This window comes from Rhipicephalus microplus, chromosome 10, assembly GCF_043290135.1.
Source record: "Rhipicephalus microplus isolate Deutch F79 chromosome 10, USDA_Rmic, whole genome shotgun sequence".
Taxonomy (NCBI): Eukaryota; Metazoa; Arthropoda; class Arachnida; order Ixodida; family Ixodidae; genus Rhipicephalus; species Rhipicephalus microplus.
In genome coordinates this window covers 8,569,121-8,593,221 of record NC_134709.1, presented here as the reverse complement: position 1 = coordinate 8,593,221, position 24,101 = coordinate 8,569,121, and the positions used below count along the sequence as shown (strand labels likewise).

Sequence of the window (24,101 nt, the reverse complement as noted above, 5' to 3'; positions counted from 1 at the left end):
GGGGATGAGCACATGCTCCTTTGATTCGGTCAAGGTTGCACGGTTCCCAATCGAAGCGAGGACCCAGAAGGAAGCATCAATGTATCAAGAAGAAATGCAAGGAGAGGTAGAAGAAGACGAAAATTACGCTAGCGAGGCAGAAGCCGCGCCGACCATTTATTTCTAATTTGGGAGAGCGCGACGGCGACACATGTCCGCCCCTCCTCCTCGGCGGGCACTCTTTCATCTCTTCATCCTCGTTCCGCGTGAACGATCTCCTCCTCCGCTACTTCCAAGAGCCTCCTCGCCTGTTCTTTCGTCGAGCGTGCTACGTAACGTTACGGCGGCGTCTTACGGCGCACAGCCGAAAACGTCGTTCTCCGCTGGCTGCGGGGCAAAGTAGGTGACGACCCATTCGAAGGCGCCCGACCAATGGCAGGTCCGGAGCTACGAGTCACGTGACAGCGCACCCGTGGCGCCGCCTGGCGTGGTATTTAACCTAAAGTGAGGGCACATAGGTAAACTGTCCGCACAATCACACTCGTGTCCGGCAAGCGAGCTAGTGCGGACCACCACTTCAGAGAACCGACCACAGCCTGCACACGCGCACCGGCCGCTGCCAAGCCTCACCACCGGCCTAGCGCGCATTTGGTTTTTTTTCTTTTGTTTCATTTTTTTTCTCTCTCTCGTGACGCCCGACCCTGGATTTGTGACCATCGGTATTTCTCCCTCTGCACTCCTCTCCCAACCAGCCACAACTGTCAATGTATCCGCAGAGGCAACGTCACTTCTCAACGAGCGACTCCAATAACAGGTGAGTCGAGGCTACACCGATCCTAAAGTTATGAACGGAAAAAAGAAAGGTTACTATAATGTGTGCACGACGGGTCCTATATATGAAAGCGCGACTAAGCCCCTGGAGATATGTATTCGAAGTACTGTGACTAAATCAGTTTCACCTTCATCGTCCTCTCTCTTTCATCCTGATTGATTGAACGCGTCGAGATGTCAAAGGAGTTAACACCAAAAACAAATATATAGATGTGTCATGGTGCCACATGTATGCCATGTTAGCTTTTCTTGGATGCCAGGTTGCAAGCGAAATGGTTGGGAATTCTTTACCCACGAGGTTGAGGATCTCATCCGCTGCAATCATATCACGATGATGTACTGAGCTCAAGAGGTCATACTTGTCGGTTAACAGAATCACCCGTATATAAAACTAAATGCGCATCACACGACAAAGTGTAAGAGGATCTGTACAGTACAGTGCACCGATGTCCTCAGTTTTCCCTTGGCAATTCTTCATGCAACGAAGCGTGAACTACGTGTCATAACTAGAGACAAATGCTTAACTTTAAAGTGACACTGATAACAGTATAAGAAATCTGGCGGCACCTGACGACAACTGAATCAGAACCGATGTTGCTTCGCATCTATTCTCTTTCACTAAGCTAGCCAGAAAAAGAAACTCAAAGCCCAGTAAATTTGTCTACGACGCATAAAAAGCGGCAAAGCTGTCTTCGATATATTTGCACGAAAGCTTGCCTATCCTGAAAGAAGTGATACTGGGTGTAATTTTATAGTAATACTTCGTAATTTAGTTGCAGGAATGGTCGCAGTGTTTGTTTCTGCGGCGCAGTAAAGACAAAACTGCGATCTCGCGAACACTGTCGTCATTTACGAAATATAGATTTGAGTGATTGAAATGGCACGGGAGGTTGATCTCCTATTGCTTCAATATTGTTTATCTCTCCTCTCAGAAGTCTGTGATGAGAAAACTAAAAAAAGCCCTGACTTAACTCCAGCGATTTCTGCTGGCGTGAGTTTCACAGCATGTGCGCCACTCTACACGAAAAAGAGCACAAAGCCTCAGTAATTCTCTTAAACAGGTTTGAGCTATTGGGTAAAGTTCTTCATGTTTCACGATATGTTTGAAAGTTGACTGATGTGAGTGTCTCTGTCAAAATTAGACGCTTCGAGACTTGCCTACTTTATTGCCGTCCCGAAATACCCATAGTTTTAACCTTCAATACAAAAATATTCACACCCTTAGTTGTGTTGCGTAGTCTTGTGAGCAACACGCTTTCCTTTACGGCTGCAACAAATTCCAGTAAATTGAAATTACAGCTCTGACTACAAAAAAAAAGTGCGATGAAAAATTTCAAAATGACTCTAGTCACCTGATGTATGAGTGAATATCTTATGCGAGTGTTTGACCCCAAAAGCTATGACAGTTTACTTGTTTTTACTGTTTGCGTAGTCAGTTGCAGTTATAATCGATTTTTCTAAACCAATAAGAAATACACTTGTTCCATTCTCATTTGCCATCCTAACTTTCTGTATTTACCTCTCGCGTTTGCCTTCTCTGGGAAACCAGTCAACTATACCCTTGATGCCCAGCGGTCATCCTGATGAGATTAAGAAATTAGCGGGTGTGACGTAGCTGGAGCAATCACAAGGCCTGGTTGTCTGGCCGAAAATGAGAGAGGCCTTTGCCCTATGGTGGGCGTAGTCAGGCTGGTGGTGCTGATTATGATGATGACGATGATGCTGTTCCAGTATAAATACGATTCGACCTTATTCTTATTATACATGGCGGTTTTAGCTTTGGGGATCGGTTAGTAAGATTAACTGTGGTGCAAACTACATTACACTGAAATGGCGCTTCGCTTTCTACTCTTTTCTATCCCAATTTTCACGAAATGTTCTTCGCGTCGTAGGCAGACATACGAAAGCAATCTAAGTACTAACTCACCCAAAAAGAAGTATTTTGCGGATGGCGATGGGGAGACTGCACACACTAATGTGGGTGCTACATGTAGTGAGAGGCATGTACGTTAAAAGAACCACTGAACTGTCGTTTGTTATGTTATTTGAGACTTCGAAACTATATGACGAAACATTCTGGATCTCTTGCAAGCTAGCCCTAACACCGCAGTTCTGTTGCGATGGCTGCAAAGAAACGACGTGCGACAAAAAATGAGCTTCCTAAGTGCGTAAACGTTTGCGCGGTACAATGAAAGAAAATCGAAGAACGACGAGGGAAATGGGTTAACTCAACTGGCCCCTACCTTTGCTTTTCCCAAATGCGTTAACCATCTCGCATATGCCACGTTAGGTTGGAATGAATACTGATTAAACCTCGATAAAGTTACCCAAGGTGAATGGCCATGTTTTCAATATGCCTGAGTGGAAATGTCTCAACTGTAGATAGTCCTTCAAGACAACAAATCATTAAAAAATTACAGTGATAAACTGATTAGGTTGTATCAAGCGCTGTGTCGCTATTTTGCGTATTTTTACTATAAATACGATTACCATGATCAAAAATCAGGAAGAATGATTTTACCGACTTCTTGCTTGGTGTATAGCTACGTCTGAATATTGCTGAGTTAACTGGTATTGCACTTACTTCCTTATTGGTTACGTTAAGGTACAACCCCCTTGCGCGTTCACACCGGTGGATAAGAAGCGAAACATGTGACTTTGTGATATGTTTCCCGCATTTGAATAAGCATTTTGCACGTATGAAACTTTTTAACTTGAACACAGCCTGAATACGGTAACACAGTTCTTCTGAATTCTCGCAAACTGTAGTAATAGCTAAATATATGACATACATCCGATTGTAGCCGAAAATACGAATAAATTCTTCAGACTTTTTTTTTTTTATAAAGAAAAGGCTTTAAGCTGACTTTCGTGTCTGAGTCAAAATACCGGGACCGACGCTTTACAAATTGAGCTAGCCTGCAGGCAAGCAGTTGCCAGCGTGAGGGCATTGGATACCGCAGGCCAAGTAGAGCTACAGAATTGCTAACCACAATGGCGAACTTATAGAAAAACTACCCGAAGCTCTCCACTGCCAGTTCCCTCCCACATAGCGTACATATTGATCTGGCATAATAAAAAGTCATATAAATCAACCAATCGATCGATCTGTCAATCAATCAGCGTTGTTTGAACAGCGTAAAACTCCATCTCATAGCATTTCCTCATTTTTCATAATGCCGTTATACGTCCAAGCTGTCGTGTTGCGGAGAGTCGTGTATTTGCCAGGGTGCACACATAAAAATGGACGTGATATCTATATGGTATTGTTTCTTACCTGTAGAAATAACTATAGTGAGCTCCAACTGATAGTTATACCTAATAACGTTACTCCTCGAGTATAAATATCAGCGCCTCTGGTAACCTACACTCGCCGCCTCGGCTACAGGTGGAGCTGGCCAACACTCCCAGGTGTTATAGAGGGCCCACCACACCCAATTTTCAATCATAAGCTGTGCTGCGTGGATTAATCTTTCTGCATTCACAAACAGTCTGCCGAAATTTCAGCGGCATTAATCATTTATAATTGAAAACATTTTGTTAAGGAGCGAGAGGCCTGAGAGTCCGGAAACACTGGCGCACTGGCAACTCGTGACGTAACAAGTCGCACTGGCAAGTCGTAGCAAGTCGTGACGGCGAACAATTTTGTTAGTCAGCTGCGCGTGTGATTGGGATATTTTCGCATTCTTCAGCTTGGCACTGGAAATCAAAAATTTCTGAAGTTTTGGTGTTTCGTGCCTAGATGACGTCACACACGATATGACACAATGGCGGTAGCTGGCGGTGGGTGGGGTTTATAGCCGGCGACTTATAAGGCTTACTTCGCACTGATTCTTTTATACATTTTTCAAATATGCATAGCCGCTATAGACACCCAGCTTGTATTTTCCTCCCTTAAAACCAGCCCTTTTAGGCGTCCATCAATGTCCTAAAAAATTTGACGGGAGTATGAGGGTGCGGGGGCAGTCCTTTGTCATAGCTCAAATGGTAGAGCATAAGACGCGTATTTCGCACACTTCAATTCAGGAACTTGCCAATGGAAACAGTGATTTCTCATTCATTTTGATTACTTTCAGTTTAATTGAGAATCATTACGCTGTAGTTAATAAACCACAGAAATTGCCCCCTATGCTTGGCTTAGCAGAATTGTTTGCCGATTTCTAAAAGTTATTTTTTGCACGCGTTTTTTGTGCTTCTGGGCCAGAATGCATATTTGGCAGTGTTTGACTATGTACAATCTTACAGCTGTAGCATTCTCTTGCTCAGCACGAGGTCGAAGGTGCGATTATTGATCGCGGCGGATGCAGCTCGAAGGCAGCGTGGGGGTCATAGAAAGGACGACGCCTTCTATAGTGGCGTCTCTAACAACACTTGTGTTATTCGGGACCGTTAAGTACCTTCCTTCAGATCTTTTGCTAGACGCAGGATAGGTTCACCATCTCGGCGCTGGTTTGAATTAATGCAATAGATCACGCGCTTTCTTTATACCTACTTTTCGAGCGTGACTCAACATCCAAATGCTGCGTTTGGTGTCGGCATTTTACGTCTTTGAGTGATTTAGGAAACATAGCTTTATTGCTACATTTTTTTTCTCAAAATATATTTATTATTTGTTGTCAATAGCACGTTTAGAGAACTTTCAGTCGCGAAGGGCAACGCGTGTGGTTACGTAACTTATAAGCAAGTCGCTAGAGCGGTTGAGTGGGTGTTAATTCAAGAAATTTTGTGAGGACATAGTGTCTAAACTGCATCTAATTTAAATGCAATGGTCTACCAGTGCAGGTGTATTTTCGTGCACTTTTTCTCGCTTAAGTAAATAGGATATCGACGTCACCCTTATCTTCTGAATTCAAAGTGCGAAAATAATGACCAGCCGCCAATCATCAACACTTTGTTTGTCTAACGAAAACTGATTCATCAGGCACTGCCTGATTTTAATTTCACGGGATTCTCACGGGTGAATCACGAGAATATTTGGAGCTATTCGCGCGTCTACTAAAAGGACGGCTCGTGTGCTTTGAAAACTATCGGTGTATACAAAACAACAACCACCACACCCTTGGAAGGCCTTGCGCCGTGAGTGATGAACAAAAACAGTGTCAGGTCAAGTTCAACGGGCCATGCGCGTCTTGACATAGGAAGCGGTTATGCCGCTCCTGAACTCAAGAGGCCGGCCAGCCTCGCATTTGGTATCGTAGAGGACTAGGCTTTCGATGACAATAGTGGGTAGGTTTCTAGCACGAGGACACAGCGACAAGAAAGACGACACACTGTGCCTTCTTGTCTTTGAGTCAACGTTTTGTAAATCTAATATAAAATATATTTTCAACAGGCCCGAGCCTCTGCATTGGCCAACTTCATTTCAATGACGGTTCCGTTCTAGGAACTCCATTATTTGAAGACAAAGCGTCGTTAACATCACCATCTGTTTTCCGCTGAAGTATACTACGCGACTAAAGGCATGCGCCCTGACTCAATCCAATGCAGTTTCCTACTTCTGAATGTAAGACAGTGTATCGAAGGTTGAGAATCCAATAATGTTCACTGTCTGATCTCTTGCCTTTTAGTATCGACTACATAACGGGTGGGTGTTGGTGCGCCACAATAAGCCTCGTCGTTACATAACTGAACAAAGTGTGAAAGGGCAGACGCATGCGCATTAAAACGATTGGGTTAGTGCATTGAACGTTTCATGACCTTACCAATTGATTGATTTACAAGTGGGGTTTAACGTCCCAAAACCACTATATATGATTGTGAGAGATGCCCTAGTGGAGGGCGCCGGAAATTTCGACCACCTGGGGTTCTTTAACGTGCACCCAAATCTGAGCACACGAGTGCGACCTTACCAGTCCACGTCGCGATTTAGAAAAGTTGGAAAAGCTTTGCTCAACGGCCGAAGATTATCTGGAGTACTTTATATCAAGCACTAGCCTAGCTTCAGATACTGAATGTAGAAATAATAATATCGGAAATTTCATTTCCCAAAACAACACAATTATGCAAGATGCTGTAGTGAAGGGCTAGGACATTATCGTCTGGTCTTGTTTACCGTGCACTAACATTGCACAGCATACACAGGCTTGTAGCTTTTGGCCTCCATCGAAACACGACAACCGCCGCCGGAATCGAACCCGCGACCCGCGTCAGCAGCGAAGCGCCACGACCACTGATCCACCGCGGTGGGCACTATCACGAAAACAACAAACAAGTGTTCATTACAGAAATGCATTTTGTCTTGACGAATACGTAAATACAGTATTCGAAAAAAAAGAGTAAGATCATGCTTGCGTTTGCTTCAAGTGAGTATCGCTATACCATGGCACTGCCTCTAAAGAATGCGCTCAGCTCGCTTGATCATTTGAACAAACTACGCTTCTTGGCAAGGCTTAAGCTCGACCCAACGTCATATTTTCACGAACACGCCCGCCGAAGATTACGCACGAGTCGTAAGGCAGGTCAAGTTTGCGCGGCTTAGCATACACGGGAGGCCCGTCCTTGACCCGGAATACGCACGCCGCGTAAAGGAGGCGACTCGGCATACGCGTCGCCATTTTTTACTCCGTTGGTCGACCTCTCACCAAACGCCATCTCCCGGGGCCTCCACCCTCATTCTTTCGTCGTTCTCCTCGTTCTGTGTCTGTTCATTTTCCTCTACTTTTTTTACCTGCCTTTTCTACCTTTACCTGCGAGCATTAAGTCTTTTTTGTTTAATTGGTCTTCTTGGTGTGTTTACTTCGTTTTCGTCGTCTTCATCTGCTACTTCACTCCCATTTGTCTTTTTTTGTTTCCGTCTGCATCTTTAATGCAGGCGACTTTTCTTGTTCTGTATCATGTTTAGGACGCTTCTGCTCTCACGGCATGGTCGGTCGTCTACCGCTATTGCCGCGACCACTCGCGATGGCCCGTCTCCACTTTTGTTTTGTTTATAATTCTTTCTTCTTCTTCATCATCATCTCACGCTCTTCCATGTCGTCTCGGGGCCCGGTCATCCGTCCGGCCCGTTGACCCGGTAATCCCCGACGACGGGACGACAAGGAAGAAGACCACGAGCCGGTCCAAGCCAGTAGGTCAAAGAATGGCCGCGGCGACGAGGAAGGAAGGAAAAAAGGCGGGCGCGGAAGGCACCCCAGAATGCAGACCGGATCGCACCGCCCGAAAAAACGCATTACAGATGCGGCTCGGATATCGCAGAAGCCTGCAGGGCGGGATCGTGTCGTTCTGGTCCGTTCCTTCTCGCGGCTGCACCACTTCTAAGAGACCAGTTCCTGCGCTATCATCCCCGTCCCCTTGCCATTTATATACGTATATCCAGTCCACGGTAGTTATCTCGAGTTTCGGGCGGAATTTATAGTCGCCTCTTTAATGGATTGCTCTACATATCGCGCTCGAATATCGAACCTCGCGGAGCGCGTATATAGTAAAGTCTACTTTGCCGAATGATGCGTATCGACCCACGCCGATTCGGCCAGGGATTCCTCAGTGCCGCATACACGAATGCTCCCGCTCAGAGCACCGGGGTGGCCTATTTGTCTCTGGCATTCGTATGCGGCACAGAGTTACTGGTTTGTTGTTCTGCCGAAATACAGCACCGCAGTTGCCCTTAGCCCTCCGGGGAAAAAAAAGGAAAAAGAAAACGACATGCTCTCGTGCTATGAAATACCTGTCGTTCGTTTTTGATCTGATCACGATCGCGCATTTAACGTCAGATTGTTTTACGACCGCGGTCTACCGTCGCAACGCGGGTCAGTAAATCTTCGGCTCCCCATTCGCATTACACAGTGACGTTTCCACTACCATATCTAAGAACATTAATTAAATTGTGTTATGATATTACACGGCGTTTGTTTTTGCTACATCCGGTGCCCTCGACCTCTCGCTTTGTATTATTAACGTATATTTTTTACCATCTGCGTGCTGGAACACAATTTCCGCTGACAACCTGTGTTATGCGAGTCGGTCCTTGGGTGTTCACAAACAAGCAGATTAAACTGCAGTGCATTTAGTCGAGCACTTAACTTAAATAGTGAATATTTTCATAAAAACGCGAGTGGCCCGATAGTCTGATAGCACTGGCGCAAAACGAGCGTTTTTGTTATTTTTCTAAATAGAGACATCCGTTATTGCGTTTGTAAAACGTCGAAACACACCGACCCGACTGTTTTCACGCGTACGCGTCAACCCAAAATATATTTTAATGAGTTACTGATTAACTGCTGGCTATATCCAGGAAATCATATGAAAATATCCTGTTTCCTGGATATATCCAGCATTTATCGGGCATAGCGGGAGCTGATTTAACGGGACCTGATTAATAGTGTGCTGGCACTGTTCAAAAGGGCAATGATAACAAGCCGATACGGCGGCACCAAAACTCAACAATAGCCTATCTTCGCCACAGTGGTCTAGTGACGACGCCCTACTGCCGACCCGAAGGTCGAGGAATCAAATCCCGGCGGTGGCGAAAATGCTGGAGGCCCGTATACTTAGATTTAAGTGCGCTTCAGAGAATTCCAGGCAGTCGAAATTCCCGGAGCCCTGCAGTACTGCGTATCTCGTGATCACATATCGTGGCTATGGGACGTTAGAACCGAACAATTAATGGACTAACCAATAATGCAAGGTGTCGGCCAAAGCCCACGTATCGCATGCTCGCAACACTCTTTATCCGGTCCCGCTTAAAGTACTAGATATAGCCAGGAAACCGGACATTCTTCGTTCGGTTTCCTGGATGACCAGCATTTAACCAGGAGCTGGTTAAGAGTGAAAGGAAGCAACACCTTTCTGTTTTAAGTCTAACACGTTTGCACAGCCTGGTGGGCGTGAAACCGTGCCGTGCTTTTGTTGGCCCACAAAACACGCAGGGGTGCTTAGTGAGTCACAAAGCCGTAACGCCATACTCTTATTTTCACCATCTTTTTTCCTTCGTTTTTCTTTAATACTAACTCGTCTTCATTGTTATATTCGGATCAACAGGCTGGCACCTCCTCTTTTCGGGCCAACCGAATCGCGATATTTCGTGCGTACTCTAAGAACGGCCGTGCCTCGCCGAACACGTTCCGCTACGAATACCGGAGAAATTTTCAGAAAGTAGGGAACAACAAGTAAATATCTGAAGATTGAACGCGCTCACGTGTATAGTACGTGCTGCTGTTTAAAGTATATATACACCGGGACGGAGCTTCTTTCGCGCATCGGCGAAATTTAGCTGCTTCGTTTTGCAACTGCGGCGTCGCCAGCCGTTGGGCAGATAATGGGAGACACGGGCAGGAAAGTGAGTATCGCGTAGATTATCATTCACAGTAAATGCGCGATAATCATTAACGTTTAAATGGTACGCTTCCCTCCGCCATCGGAACAGCACGTGCGAGAGACAGACTCTTTATTGGAAAAGGAGATATTTCCGGAGTCGTGTATATACCGCATGAAGGAAACAAAAAGAAAACTGGGGAAAAGCTTATCATTTAGAAAAATGGTGTTTTAGCTTCACAATCGTGAAACTAGAGGAAGGATGAAGGAAGCATGCAATGTTTTGAGAGACACTGCTCTGATGAGCCACTAGTTGTGCCAATCCCAAAACCGGTCATGTAGAGAAGGGTATTTCCGCTCTTAAAGGCGTTGTTGGTAAGGTAAGCTGCCAGGGATGCAGCTTAATTTTCCTCTTTTCTCTTCCTCTTATTCCCTGCCAGCCCGGTTTCAGTTCCTCGCGGCATGTAGGGCGAAGACGCCAGCTGAACTAACGTCGTCAGCTATTTGTTGTGCTTGCCTTCCCCATTTTTAGCCAGCCTCGGAGAGCCAACTCATTTTTAAGCCGTCAGTGTCGGTCCCAAACATGGCATCTTGCGTCAAGGTCACGCAAAAAAAAAAAAGGAGATCTACCGGGAATTCGTGGTATGGCATACTGTAGCCCTTAATAGAAGTGAGCTTGTTCAGTGCAGACCAGCTGGCTCACGGAGGTCGTTCAAAAAACAGGGGTTCTATTTTCTGGACACGGTCGAATTACGCCATATTGCCGTATTTCGTAATGGCGTTTTGTTAAGCCAATCAAAGAGTCCACAGCAGCTCTCTGGGCCTATAAAGTCGACCAATGGTGAAACTTGACAAGATGACGGAAATTGACGGTGTTCAAAATAGCACTTCAGAACGCCATCGGGACGTTTTCATCACGCGTTCGGCCAACACAGTGCGCTTCAATTGCGCGACCTAATGCTGCCTCCTTTTTTTCCTTCCTTCACGCTGGCACGCTGCTCTGTATAGGAATGGAGAATGGTATTAGAGGATTCCAGGAAAACTGAAAAAAAAATTAAAAAATATAAAAAAATCTCTGTATTCGTTGCGCGCGCACGTGCGTGCTTGTGCGTGCGTGTACTGTGCGATACCTGTTCACGTTAAAGAATACCAGATGGTCGAAATTTTCGGAGCCCTGCACTAAGGTCTCTGTCCTAATTATTTCGTGGTTTTTGAGCGTAAAACCCCGGGATAATATTATTACGGTTCTTGTAAAAATGATTTTGTCTGTCTTTTTTTTTTACTAGAAAACGCTAACCGTGCGTTTTGAATTCTGCGCTTTTAGCTTACTAAGGCAGCCGAAGTATATAAGCGATGAAGCGCCTGATGAATACGCATTTGTGAACCAGATTACGTCACTGGTAATTGTTTTCTTAAAGTGCAGATAAAAGGTGGGTATCTCTTTCGAAGCTGTACACTAGAAAGAGCTCGCTTTTCACGTACGTTCACTGCGATTCAAAAAATAAAAAAATAAAAAAGACGTGATATCTTAAGGCAATAGGCATATGCGAGAAATATCAGCGGTGAAGTGGTAAATTGACGCCTATCCTTTGCCGTGAAGTCCAATGCCCACCATGCGTTGTCTAGCATGACTGTCGCGCATGGTCAAGTAATTTCACTCCGGCTCACGCGTTTTTTTTTTTTTTTTTGACTTCGCAAGCTGAGATCACAGCGTGCAGCCGAAAAGCGCGAAATCCTGGTAGGCTGACATCACGCGAACGCATTTTATTGAGAAATAAGTTTCAAGGAGGAAAGAGCCCTTGTAGGAATTACAGTGAAGGCGAGAAAGAAACCACCCTATCGCTAATGCAGTTGGAGTCGTTCGTGCATATGCATACGCACGAAATGGGCAGGCAGAAGAGAGGCAGCCCCCCCCCCCCCCCTGCCCCCCTCGTACAAAAAAAGAGGGGGGGGATATATTCAGTACACTGACCTAATAAGAAGGGGGGTGCTACGATTAACCTTACCCCCCCCCCCCCCTCCTGATGGGGAACCCTGTCCACGCCTATTCTTTGGGGGTCTTTTATAGGTCGCAACGAGTGTACAGCCACGAGAAAGTTTCACTACACGATTATGGAAGTTCTGCGCAGTGATCTTGTGCCCGTCCTTCAGCTCCACCCGAAGAAATCCACGTTTTGAGGGCTGAAGACGACTATGGGGCCAACGAAGCGTCGTCTCATCTACTAGCAGACAATTAAATTGACTCGCACCAGCAAGAAGTGCGTGCACAATTCTTTTCCCGCGAGTTACGACCGGCGTCGCTGGCGATGAGGTGTCGAAGAAAGCATTAGGGCCCCTGGCCCGGCAGTACAGCCAAACCACGTGAGTGGCTCCTTAAAGCGACGCCAGGGAGCACGCGAGAGCCGAAATCGCTCATAATTCAAAACACCGTCTGCTCAGCTATGATCAACGATCATAACTCTAGAAGAGCGGGCGAAATCACTTGGCGCTTGGGGACGGTGAGAGAACAACAACAAAAAAAAAAAGATGCAGAGGAAGGCTTAAAACGTTGTCACGGTGCAAACGCAGTGCATGCTTATAGACGAACCCCTATAGCCACGATTCCTGGCTTCGAAGATGGAGTTCAAGCTGCGCGCTACGAGGCGTGCTACTGACCTCACTATAGACTTCCAGTTATATGCACTACGCGCACGCAAAGGTCCCCGTAATAGGCGGTTCAGAGAAAATAACAGGGCACGCCGCGGGTTCGGTCGCAGCGCTCTCCAGTTGTCATTACGGGGCCATGTGGGGGCGCCCTGAGCGTTTTGTTCCTTTCTGTGCCCGCTGTGCGCGGCCCCGTGATCCGGTCCCGATTTTACGGGGCGGCTACTTTTGAAAGGTATTCACACGCAGCCATTGTCAGAACGTTCGAGCCCATTCGGTGCATGGAATGTGAACACGCAAACTCACACTTCGGGTGACGCCGCTGACTGCCCATTGCGTGATACGTGATAATTTATTAAGATAATGACGATGAAGGTATAAGTGGAATCGTGATCTCCAAGAATGCTATTACGACAGTCACCTTACATCCGTCTGTCTAAAAAAAGTGCGCTTCAAGCTCTGCGACACATTGTGTTGCATTGTCGGCACAAAGCATTCGTTGTTGTGAGGCGTCCACTGTGGATGACGGAACAAAACAACAACAAAAACTGGGAAGAGGCGAAATATGTAGGAAAGGGCATTTCAGCTCAACTATAGCGAAACCCGTGGAAAGGCGAAGCATGCAGTATATATATATATATATATATATATATATATATATATATATATATATATATATATATATATATATATATATATATATATATATATATATATATATATATATATATATATATATGGCTCACTATGGTGGATCAACTGCTGCCTTCATTCATTTTTGGTGGACCGGTAACGGGACATTGTGGCGCATGCCCATATCTATGATGCACCGCGACAGGAGACGTGGAGAAGCCCAGCAGGCACTAAGGTGTTGGCACCTAAACGCGGTCCATTGTACGTGCCCCATCAGCATTCGGCAGCACGTGGCATCTCGTGCATACGTCTCTCACGGGAATCAGAAAATTAAATGTATAAGAAAAAAAAACATTCGTATTCGCTAAAGAATTAACACGACGACGAATAAAAAGAAACACATGCAGGCACTGTTAATTTCTCAGAGTGGATTGGGAAATTTATGATGAATCAAGCGCCGAAAAGTGCAAACAATCAGATAGGACACATGACTTTTTGGCGCTTGTTTGATCATGAACTTATACACACATGCCCAACTGGCAGTCATCCTAAATGAAATTTATAATGCACCAACTGTTCAAGATTGCAGCTCGCATACATACCACTAACCCAGCGGCTGAGGTTAATTAGGCTATTGCTCCTGTCATATCGTACAAGTTTTCTTAATTGTCCACGTCGTAAAATGCGGCTAACCAGTTTAAAGGACACCATATCTGCCAAAAAATAGGTACGAACCTGACCGAAGCAATGTACAAAACGACGCGCGACTAATATTAAAAACGACAATACAAAAACAAAATTACGCATAACATGTACAACTTCACACAAGGTCGCGAGAAGACAGAAGCACATTGAAAAAAAAAAAAAGCAGCACTCGTGGGTGGTTGCCTTAGTGCCACCAGTTTTTAGGCATTCTATTACGCTATTACGAATAAGTGAAATTTTTGACAAAAAAGGAGCTTCCAATTGTATTTTACACTGTATAGTACACACTTACAAGTCTATGCACAGCCAGTAGCAGCAAAAAGACAAAGCTGGTCGCGCCACGCCGGACAAACACGTCGTGGCGGCTGCGAGGACTGTCTCGGTCGGTGGGCGCGGCTGATAAGCGACGGCATGGAGGGTTTTTTTATTTTTTATTTTTTGCGGACACTCGACGTTTCATCTCGAGCCTTAAGAGCTGCGCTCTTAATGACCAATTTACAAAATAGCACGCGAAAAAAAAAATAACAAAGAGCGAGAGAGAGAAGAGTGGGAACGAAAGCCAGCAGACGATGTCGATCTCCGCAGTTGCCGACTCTGGCGGGCGAAAACTCGCACGCTGCCAAAATACAAACGCCCCGAGCAGCAGGATAAAATAAACGGCGAGTCGATATCCGAAACAAGTGCATTCACGGAACACGGTCGGCCCGTCTCCACTTCCCACGGCCCGGCGGTGCAGTTCAAAGAAGCTTGTCTGGTTTCTTACTTCTCCCACGTTGCTTCTTTTATCCCGTGGCTAACCTTGCCTCAGAGACGTTTTTCTTTCTTTTTTGTTGTTGTCTCGGAGTCCGTTCTTACGCAACGATCAAGGTCAGGAATGACGTCCCATCCACGAGGCGTGACCGCTCGCAGGTCGCGGAGGCAACACTGACCTAGTTCCGAAATTTCCGGCGGCGCCGAGCGGAGACCCGGTATTTTGCCCCTCTCCCATTCGCCTCCTTGCCCAGGAGGAAGATAGAGGAGGGTCCCAGACATAATGGCGCTCTTGGCCTTCTTCTTGGTCGTCGCCGTTCCTTCTCTTGTGTTCGTCTCATCTTCACTTCTACGTCCCTTCCAGGCCTTTACGGCATTTGTGTTTCACAACGAACTGCGTTGTAGTGCTGTATACGTAAGCGTAGTTTAAGACACACACACAAACACCCACGAACGCAGCTTTTGTACTGGTGTAGATTTTATTCAAGCATTAGCGCTGCAAGGTGGCGCGCGAACATTCCAAAGAAGCCGATCATTATCCGATCGAACAGGTCTGAACTGCGTCCTGGTTACAGGGAACGCTAGAGGGCTTCCTCCTCTTGTCCGATTTTTTGTTCGTCGTGATTAGCGATTTAAGAAAGGTCACCGGTTCGAACTCCGCCCACGTGAGCCGGATGCGACTGCCCATGGGTTCCGACACGCCTAAAATGCCGATATCTGGCACGAAAACACTTTGCCACACGCTGTTGCAGTGCGCTTTAATGTGCTTATTTTTCTTCCTGGAAAGTATCATTTTTATCACGGTTGGGGCACCTTCGTGCGTTGTCGATTAAGACTGAATCACCAGTCACAGCAGGTCGACGACACTCTAACGCGAAAAGTTTCAAGGCCACATTTCGGGTTTTGGTGTTGAAAGCAACCATGCAAGGCTAGCTGGCTAGGTAGAGCCGTTTGAAACCTCGTTTCTTCAAAGGCGAGCCAAAAAAGCTAATATATTCCAGCAGCTTGGGGGAAAAAATATAGAAGACGTCTGTTCGCTCTTTGGGGTACAACCGTCCCGATACAGCAAAAAAAGAGTACGCGTACATCTGTATTCTAGTTGAGCTAAAACAGCACTACAAACAGCTGCTTTAAGTGACGAAGTATAACTGCAATGCGAGATGTTCTGCCTGCATAACTGACGTAAAAAGTGCGACATCATTACTTCCTACACATATGTTTACGTTATTGTCTATGCGTGGATATATGCACGTATAATGCTAATAATCCAGACGATGCGCGTGTATTAACGCGATAGCGTTAACGAGCTGTTTACTAAAAAAAATCGTTGTCGGCGTCTCTGTCAGGGTCGACGCCGTTCATTGCAAATGATAAATCATCATCTTGCCCATGGCCCAAAAACTAGGAAAGATTCAAATTAAATATACAATAAAAAACTCTAGTTTCAATGATAATCAAACCCGTGCACTCTGCGTGTCAAGGTGGTGTTCAACTGCAAAGTAACGATGTCGCTTGAAATTACATACAAATTCCTTGTTGCAACGAGTCTTCTTAGCGCATGTTGAATATTGCGTGGCAGAAGCGTAGAATCACTCCAAACGTCAAAACATGTGCATTGCGCCACGACTGGGCGCCTTGAAGGTTCACCCGTTACAAGGCGATCAGAAATATTCATTCATCGTCAGCTGTAAATGCATCAACAAGGTGACTGGCTGCATATGTTCACGTGTTGCCTTGCGGACGAGTAGCGGGCCCTTCGCCGAATCGCAAAAAGATTAATTACGGAGTAGCGGGCACTTAATAACTGTACTAGCAGACAGACAATATGGGATAGTTGGAAATGGCCAGTGTTACGCGCACAGTCGCTCGTTTCTTTAGGGCACAGCGGAAGCACAGACGCAGAAACGAAGTTAGTCTAGTAGTGGAAAAGACAATGTGCATAAGGCTGATTTTAGCATCATTCACTTACTTTTCTTTGGAAGATACACGCAAGATATAGATTGATTAATATGTGGGGTTTAAAATCCCAAAGCCACCATATGATTATGAGAGACGCCGGAATGGAGGGCTCCGGAAATTTCGACCACCTGGGGTTCTTTAACGTGCACCCAAATCTGAGCACGGGGGCCTGCAGAGAGAACGAACGCGGAGAAAAAAGAAAGAAAGAAAAATATACAGAAAAAAAGACAAAAATAGACAGACAGAAATAAATAGAGACAGAGACAGAAACAAAACAGACATAAAGAGAGAGAGAAAGAAAGAAACACAAATGATAGCCTAATTGCATAACACCACACAGCCATGATTGGGAAAGGGAAGCGTGGGTGAGGAGGGAAACACCACCGGCTCCACTGTTTGCTCAGTCTTCGCAACTCAAGTGCGTGGCTCACACCACATTTTTATGCCTTAGTCGTTTTTTTATGTTTAAAATCTATAATTGTGTCTCGGAGGTACCTCATTTTATGTAATACTCTTATAGGAGCATTTGGGGCTGCTTTTGCAATATTTAAATATAAAATAACAACAACAAAGCTAAGCCCGACTCCGCAACGTCATCTCCTATTTTACTAGAACACAACGCATCCTGGTCTTCTTCCCTATCTCCACCGCAGGTTCGCCATGATGACGAGAGCAGCGGTGTTCCTGTGGTTGCTGGGCGCGTCGCTGGCGGCGTCCCCGTCTTCTTCATCGTCGCAGTCATCCTCGACGAACCCGTCGTCTCCGTCTTCTTCGTCCACCTCAGTTGTCTCGTCGTCCAGTTCAACGTCGACCAAGAGGGACGACTTCAGCGCCGCCGCGTCCTCCAGCCACCCGGTCTACTCGCCCTCGGTCGGGTCCCCGTCCTCCGTGTACGGGGCGTCCTCGCCGTACGGCACTTCCGCTTCCGGATACTCCGGAAGCGGATCTGGGGGGTGAGTCCTACTTCCAGCGATTACGCTTATTCCTCGAACGCCCACACAAAGCACTTGGCAGCAATGCCGATTCTTCTAACTTAAAGGGACGCAAAAAATAATAATAAATTCAAGTAAGGCAGCTTCCCACTATAGTGGTGGCAAACATGAGGGAAGAGCGGATACTTTTTCGTTTCTCTTCAGTTTCCTCTCTATACCCTTCTCTCTTTCATTCACTTTCTCTCTATACTGCCATTTATTACTGTCTTTCTTCGTATTTTCGCCTCTCTTTTATCTTTCCATTTCTCGCTTGCTTCCCTTTTTTTTTCAAATATTTCACGAAGTTTTGCCTGAATCATACCAAACGACAACGACAGCATACAAGTGCTCCCCACTAAAGAGAAAAAAATAGGCTGCACAAACTGAAGTGCTTGTCAGTGTTCGTACGCGAGAATCAGTGAATCGCAATCAAACAAAGAAAACACCGCTATTATAACCACACCTGTTCAGTCATACCAGTTACGAAAAAACTTCATTGCGAAACCCGGGCATGCTCATGGACACATTTGCGGAGGCTGCAAACCATAGAGTTTCGTAAAATTAACTAGAGAAAACTCTGGCACTGCGATCGTTCAGCGACCAAGGGAATGATGGGTAGTAAATGTATTTGCCTGGTTTTCGTTTATTGCTGTGTTTTAGTTTTGTGTTAAGTAAAAGAAGAACCCGTTTTGAACTTCATGATCAATTTGCATTGGTGATCCTAAAATGTTAATGTGGTGAAGCGTTACTTCTGAAGATTTCACGATTTTTGTTTCGTGACGCAAGAGGTCCACGCCACGCGAAGCCAACCGGAGCCGACAGTATGAGTACTGGGAAAATCCCTGCACTACCCATTGTTCACATGCTCGCTAAAGCCCCGTGGGTTGCAGCTCCCATAGACACTAGCAACAAAGTTCCATCTAGTGTATTTATAGGAAACTATAGCACAAACCAACACGTAATCAGGGAGCTACAACAGAAATCACGCCGCATCGGTGCAGTCTTCGCTGTAATTGCACGGCATTCCGCGGAAATACGGCTCTGGCGCCATCTGCCAACGTAAGCCTCAAACCAAAACATACTGCTCCACCAATGCGACATCGCCTGCAGGCTTACACAACGAATCACACAAATACCACTTATTAGTTCGCTTTTCGCCTACAGGTGGCTCTATAGTCAGGAGGCGTCCGCAATCTCGGCCACGGGCATCACTCAAAGCTGATAGCCTGCATAAAGGAACAGCGGTTAACGTTAGCCACGGGCAGTACTTGCGTAAATACGGTAGATAAATTCGGACAAAACTTATTGTCGTAAATGTCATGTCCTGCTAAAATAGTGTGGCTTGAGGAAACCCCTAAAAGGGTCATTTTCAATATTTTATCGCACGCACTGAGATTAGACAAGACAAGATTAACAGGAACTGCATTGTAGGCTTCTTATGATATGATGCAAACCACGATATGATAATAAGACATGACGCAGCTGGGAACTTACCGTTAATTTTTATCATCAGGGTCTCCCTACCGTGCAGCTGAATCTAAGTAATTTGGCCGCATAAAAATGCACCTGCCAAGGACTAAAATCGAGCAGCGCAACACGCTAGCAGATATGTTACCACAGCGAATTGATGGTGGTCACCGCACCACAACTTAACACGTTTAAAATTGTTAATATTCAGTAATATCATAGTTTCATTGTCCCCTATGCTTAGGTAAGTTTATAATTTACGCATTAAGCCAAATAAAATGACCGATCATCTAAAGGCATTTTCAGAATGTCGTCAACCCAACACCTTTACAAAACCGAGAAGCGTGCTTCTCTGCATGCTCAGTCTTTACCAGGAGAAGCCAACTTCAAAGCGTCTTTTGCGAGCAGTGTTATGCAGTAATACTTTCAGCAGTGACATTTTGGTATATCGTAACAGGCAGAACAACACATGGAGCGTGAGTTTCACGTTCATAAACCTGAATCATAATGATGTACGCTTCCATCGTGGCTGTATACCGGGCGATTCATTTCAAATTTGCGGCTTCCCGCGTTTGTTTTTTATTGTAAAGCGAAACACTGACTACATGTAAAATAAACGTGGTACTTATTGTAATTATAACGGCTTATCATTACGTTTGTTTTTCACAGTTTTTTACATATGTTTTCTGAACCTGATGAAGCGGATAGAGATATTACTTGTACTTTGACTTTATTATGTGTTCTTTGGTGTTTTTTATTTGCTGTTGTCGATCAGGTAACAGTTGCCGCGTCAAGCTGGTTGGTATTGCAGCTTTTAGATGTATCCCAGAGCATTTTTCTTACTAAACGGGGCGAAAAGAAGTAAATTTCCGCATTTTACATGAATTTTACAGAGCAGCCACATTTCTCAAATGGTCGAAGCTTTAGACGGGCACTGTGGCCTGATGCAAGCACGTTCCAGTTACTACTACTAGTGTATTTAATGTAGAAAAGAAGCTAAAATTATTTTAAGGGCTAGTTTTCCTTCATTTGATTGAGGACCAACTGACAATGATGACAAACAAAATATAGGGGATGTTATTAATAGGAAGAGTAATGTAAATGCCCACAATGGAAAACGCACGAAAAGAAAACTTTCAGGTGGTAGAGACTGAACTTGCGACCTTAAAATAATGTGTCCGACGCTCCACCAACCGAACTACAGCGGCGGTTATCACCCCGTCTACCTTACGGTGTATATGTGTGTATTTGAACCCGAGAGTGTTGAGTACATTTTGAATGTCTAGCCCTTTCGATCGCAGCTACGGCTCGGTGGGTGGCTCAGCGGGTGCATACGAAGCGGCTGCCTCGAGTAACACGTACCACAGCCAGGCGAGCCCCAACAGCAATCTGTACTACTACTACTATCCGGTGTCGAAGAACAGCGGCCAGCAGACCTCCAGCGCCTCGGACGCCGAATACCAGGTGCGCAACTTGAAAACGTGACGATACGACATGACCGATAACAAACTTGGCGCCAAAAATATGATGACGAAAAAAACACAAAGGAACACATAGACGGGACGGCCGCTTGTCATGTCTGTGTGTTCCTTCGTGATCCCGCGTGGTCGTGTTTATGGCACCAAGTTTACTATTCATATGGGACTTCAACAGACGATACGACATACCGATGGTAAACTGGGTGCCGAAAGCACTACCACACGGGACCACGAAGGAACACATGGACGGGAAGGCCGATTTTCCTGTTCACGCGTTCTTTTGTGTTCCCGCGCGGTCGTGTATTTGGCGCCAATTTTACTTCTCAAGCAGAATATGCACCAATTATCTCAACGTCCGCCTCGGTGGTACAGTGGCTACAATGCTCGGATGCTGACCCGAATGTCGTGGTCTTGTACTTCGACTTTTCATTTAGTGAGCATAAGTTCTCCCATAAAAAAGTTTCGTGCTTGACAATACAACTGTCGCCATCCTCACCGTAATCTAATAATAATAACATCTTGCTTAAGTTTCATGTCCCCAAACCACTATATGGTTATGAGGGATGTTGTAGTGGGATTATTTAACGTGCTCCCAAATATGGCCACACGGACCTATATCATTTCTGCCTCCACAAAAAAAAAAGTGGCTGCCGTGGCCATGATTCCATTCCTCGACCTGCGGATCATCAGTCAAACACCGTAACCAGTACGTAATCTAGAAGTTAGTTGGTAGGTAACTGATTGTTCTCTGTTCTTGTTCGCAATGTTCCCTGCACGTGTATGCCTGTGAATTTTATTTTTTGTATAGGTGCCTTCTAATGAACACAACGCTGACTTTCCTGTATGTATGTCTCTGTTAGCCTATACGTATACATGTGCACCAGCAAACCTACGAGTGAACGAACAAATTGACCAATTGACCCAATTATTATGTGACATCGCAGGCGAGTGCGGCGCAGAACTACGCGGGCGTCTCGGCTCCCGGCAGCGGCTCGTCGGGCTCGTCCTCTTCTTCGGGTGCGTACGACCAGGCGGCGAGCGCCTCTTCTTCCTCGGGCTACGGTGCCTCGGCCGATGGGGGCCACTCTTCGTCGGGCTACGAGCACGACTCGAACGCGGCCGCCTACAACGCGGCCGCGGCCGCCAGCTACCAGCAGCAGCTGCAGGCGTACGCCGCGCAGGGTGGCGGACACTACGGACCCAGTGAGTGGTTGGTGCGGCGCGGAGTCGCAGCGGCATAGAACGCCGAGACAGGAGGAGGTCGCGGGTTCGACGTTTGCTTTCGCCGGTTTACCGCCGGAGCAATGTGGCGCGAGCAACCCCCTGCGCACGGCTCGATCGTTTTTTTTTTTTCTGGGTTCCATTGCAAGTCCACTGCACAAGACCTCGGCCTGACACACTGACGCAGTTGCAAAACGGAGAAACGCATTAAATGACGTCACACAGGCTGGCCGACACTCTGGCTGCGAAACGCAAAATGACCGAGTCAAACTTATCAAGCCCACGTCGGGCGCAGGTAGAATTTTTTTTTTTCGGGGAAAATGGAGGGGACCGAGGTCACGCCTTTCATTCGAAGTGGGGACCGGGCAAGATGTGGTCGAGTGTCATGTGGGTTTCGATAAGCTACGAAAAAAAAGGAGGGGGGGGGGGGGGGGGCACGGGTTCAGTTCGCCACCTTCTGGCCCACGTACGCCGCTCAGATGTATCGGCTGCCAGCTTTAATCGCGGATTCAAACAAGAATGATTAAAAAGTTATTCTTTTCTGCTTGGAAGGTTTGTGCAATGAGTACAGTGCATTATAAATAAAAATGTTCAAACTAGTGTTGCAATTCAAAATTGAAGCAAACACGTTCCGACGTAGAACATAAGGCCCTGAAAATTGCTTGGAGGCACGGCGTAACGAAAAATGATTATCGAGAATGAGAGAGGAAAAAAAAAGATTCTGTAACGATGCCGTTTCATAAGAACGCCCTCGTCTTAAGGAGTTATCATCACTAACCGCCACAGCGGCTTGTCCTTGTAAGCCCTGATGAGAGCCAGCACTGTTTAGTTCAACTCTCAGTCGGCGAATCGAGCTCAACGGCTTGTAGCCCGATGTGCGAGCAAGGACTATGAGTAGCGTGTACACAAGCGGCGACGTGCGTGCCTATAATGCATGGTCACTACTCCAACACTTGAAAATATGGCGGGAAACCTAACTTAACCATTCTGCAACACCAGCGCCTGCTAACACTCGAATGGCGAAAATTGCTGTTGCAAATCACAGTGCGCCGCTTGGCCTGCGCAATGAAGTGCGAAGGCGAGTCGTGTTTTTCTGTCCGCGCGCGGTCTTCTCGAACGCAGGCGCGGCGCAGTACGCTCACCTGAGCCAGCTGGCGCAGCAGTACGGACCCCAGCTGGCGGCCGCGCAGCAGTACGCCCAGTACGCCCAGCCTGGCACTGGACACTACGGCGGAGGAGGATCCTACCCGTCGCCGTCTTTCCAGGGAAGCTACGACACGTCCAAGAGGTCAGTCATCTTTCCCCCGAAGCTATCCTGACCTCCCAAAAACGTCAAATGAGATAGCCAGTCACTTGGTGTAAGTGTCTGCGTTAAAGCAACAATGTCGAAGTGGAATGATAAGCGCAATGTACCTATATAACGTCTGGCCCGCATTATAACACATCAGCAAACTTTGTAGGCCGTTTGTGAGAACCCGAAATCATGGGGGGGAGGGGAGCCTTTACATCTAGCTTTGCAATCTATGCCAGCGATAGTCGCGGCCGAGTGCCTTCGTCTAACGAACTTGAGAAATACGGCGTGTCTTTTCATGGATTATGCTGACACTAATTTTAATTATTTTCCGAGAGTCACTTAAAATAAAGCGATGTCATCTCTCCCTACGGGCAACCATTGTGGGATGCGAAAGCATCTCGGGGGCTGTGCATAGAGTTTCCGTTCATCTTATGTGACTTATGAGACGCCACGGCGTTTCAATTACTGCTTGCCGACGCTGACGTTTACGTTCGGCTTCCCGATTCCTCCCCTGCTCCGCGGCGGTTGCGCTGCCGCTGCAACTAGCGCCCACGTTAACGTTACACCGTTGCACGGAGAGAAAATAAGCACAGCGAACACGCACTTCCACAGCCTCGCATCTTCGAGACTCACTTGCCGGCGTTGTCGTTAACGTTCAGCTTCGTGAGCGTCCATAGCGCAGTTGCGAAGGAGAGTTGCCGGTGTTGTCGCCGCAGTGTGACGTCGCGGGGAAAGACCAAATCGCGACGTCCTAGCGGCTTATCTGTCATTTGCTCGTAGTGCACGTAAGCTACGATGAGCATATTGTCGTCCAGTGACAGTGATGTTTGCGATGTAGGCTGCATTCACGTCGCAGCGTTCGCAAACTCAGTGGTTGACAAGTCAAGATAATGCCCACTGCGGTGCGCCTGGCTTGCTGAT

At 46.4% G+C, this 24,101-nt stretch overlaps 1 protein-coding gene across 2 annotated transcripts in view; it reads left to right on the top strand.

The window, feature by feature from the left end:
* The first annotated feature begins 486 nt into the window (after nt 1–486).
* The window catches only part of LOC119181896 (uncharacterized), a 28,437-nt gene continuing 4,822 nt past the window's right edge, over nt 487–24,101 (top strand). Inside the window, exons 1-5 of one of the 2 annotated variants that reach the window (XM_075874990.1) lie at nt 487–793; nt 17,403–17,702; nt 20,489–20,651; nt 21,610–21,682; nt 23,009–23,174. In XM_075874990.1, the coding sequence (XP_075731105.1) occupies nt 744–793; nt 17,403–17,702; nt 20,489–20,651; nt 21,610–21,682; nt 23,009–23,174 (752 nt within the window). In that variant the 5' untranslated portion in view covers nt 487–743. Of the gene's footprint in view, nt 794–17,402; nt 17,703–20,488; nt 20,652–21,609; nt 21,869–23,008; nt 23,175–24,101 lie in introns of both variants that reach the window. The other variant, XM_075874989.1, reaches the window with a different exon arrangement.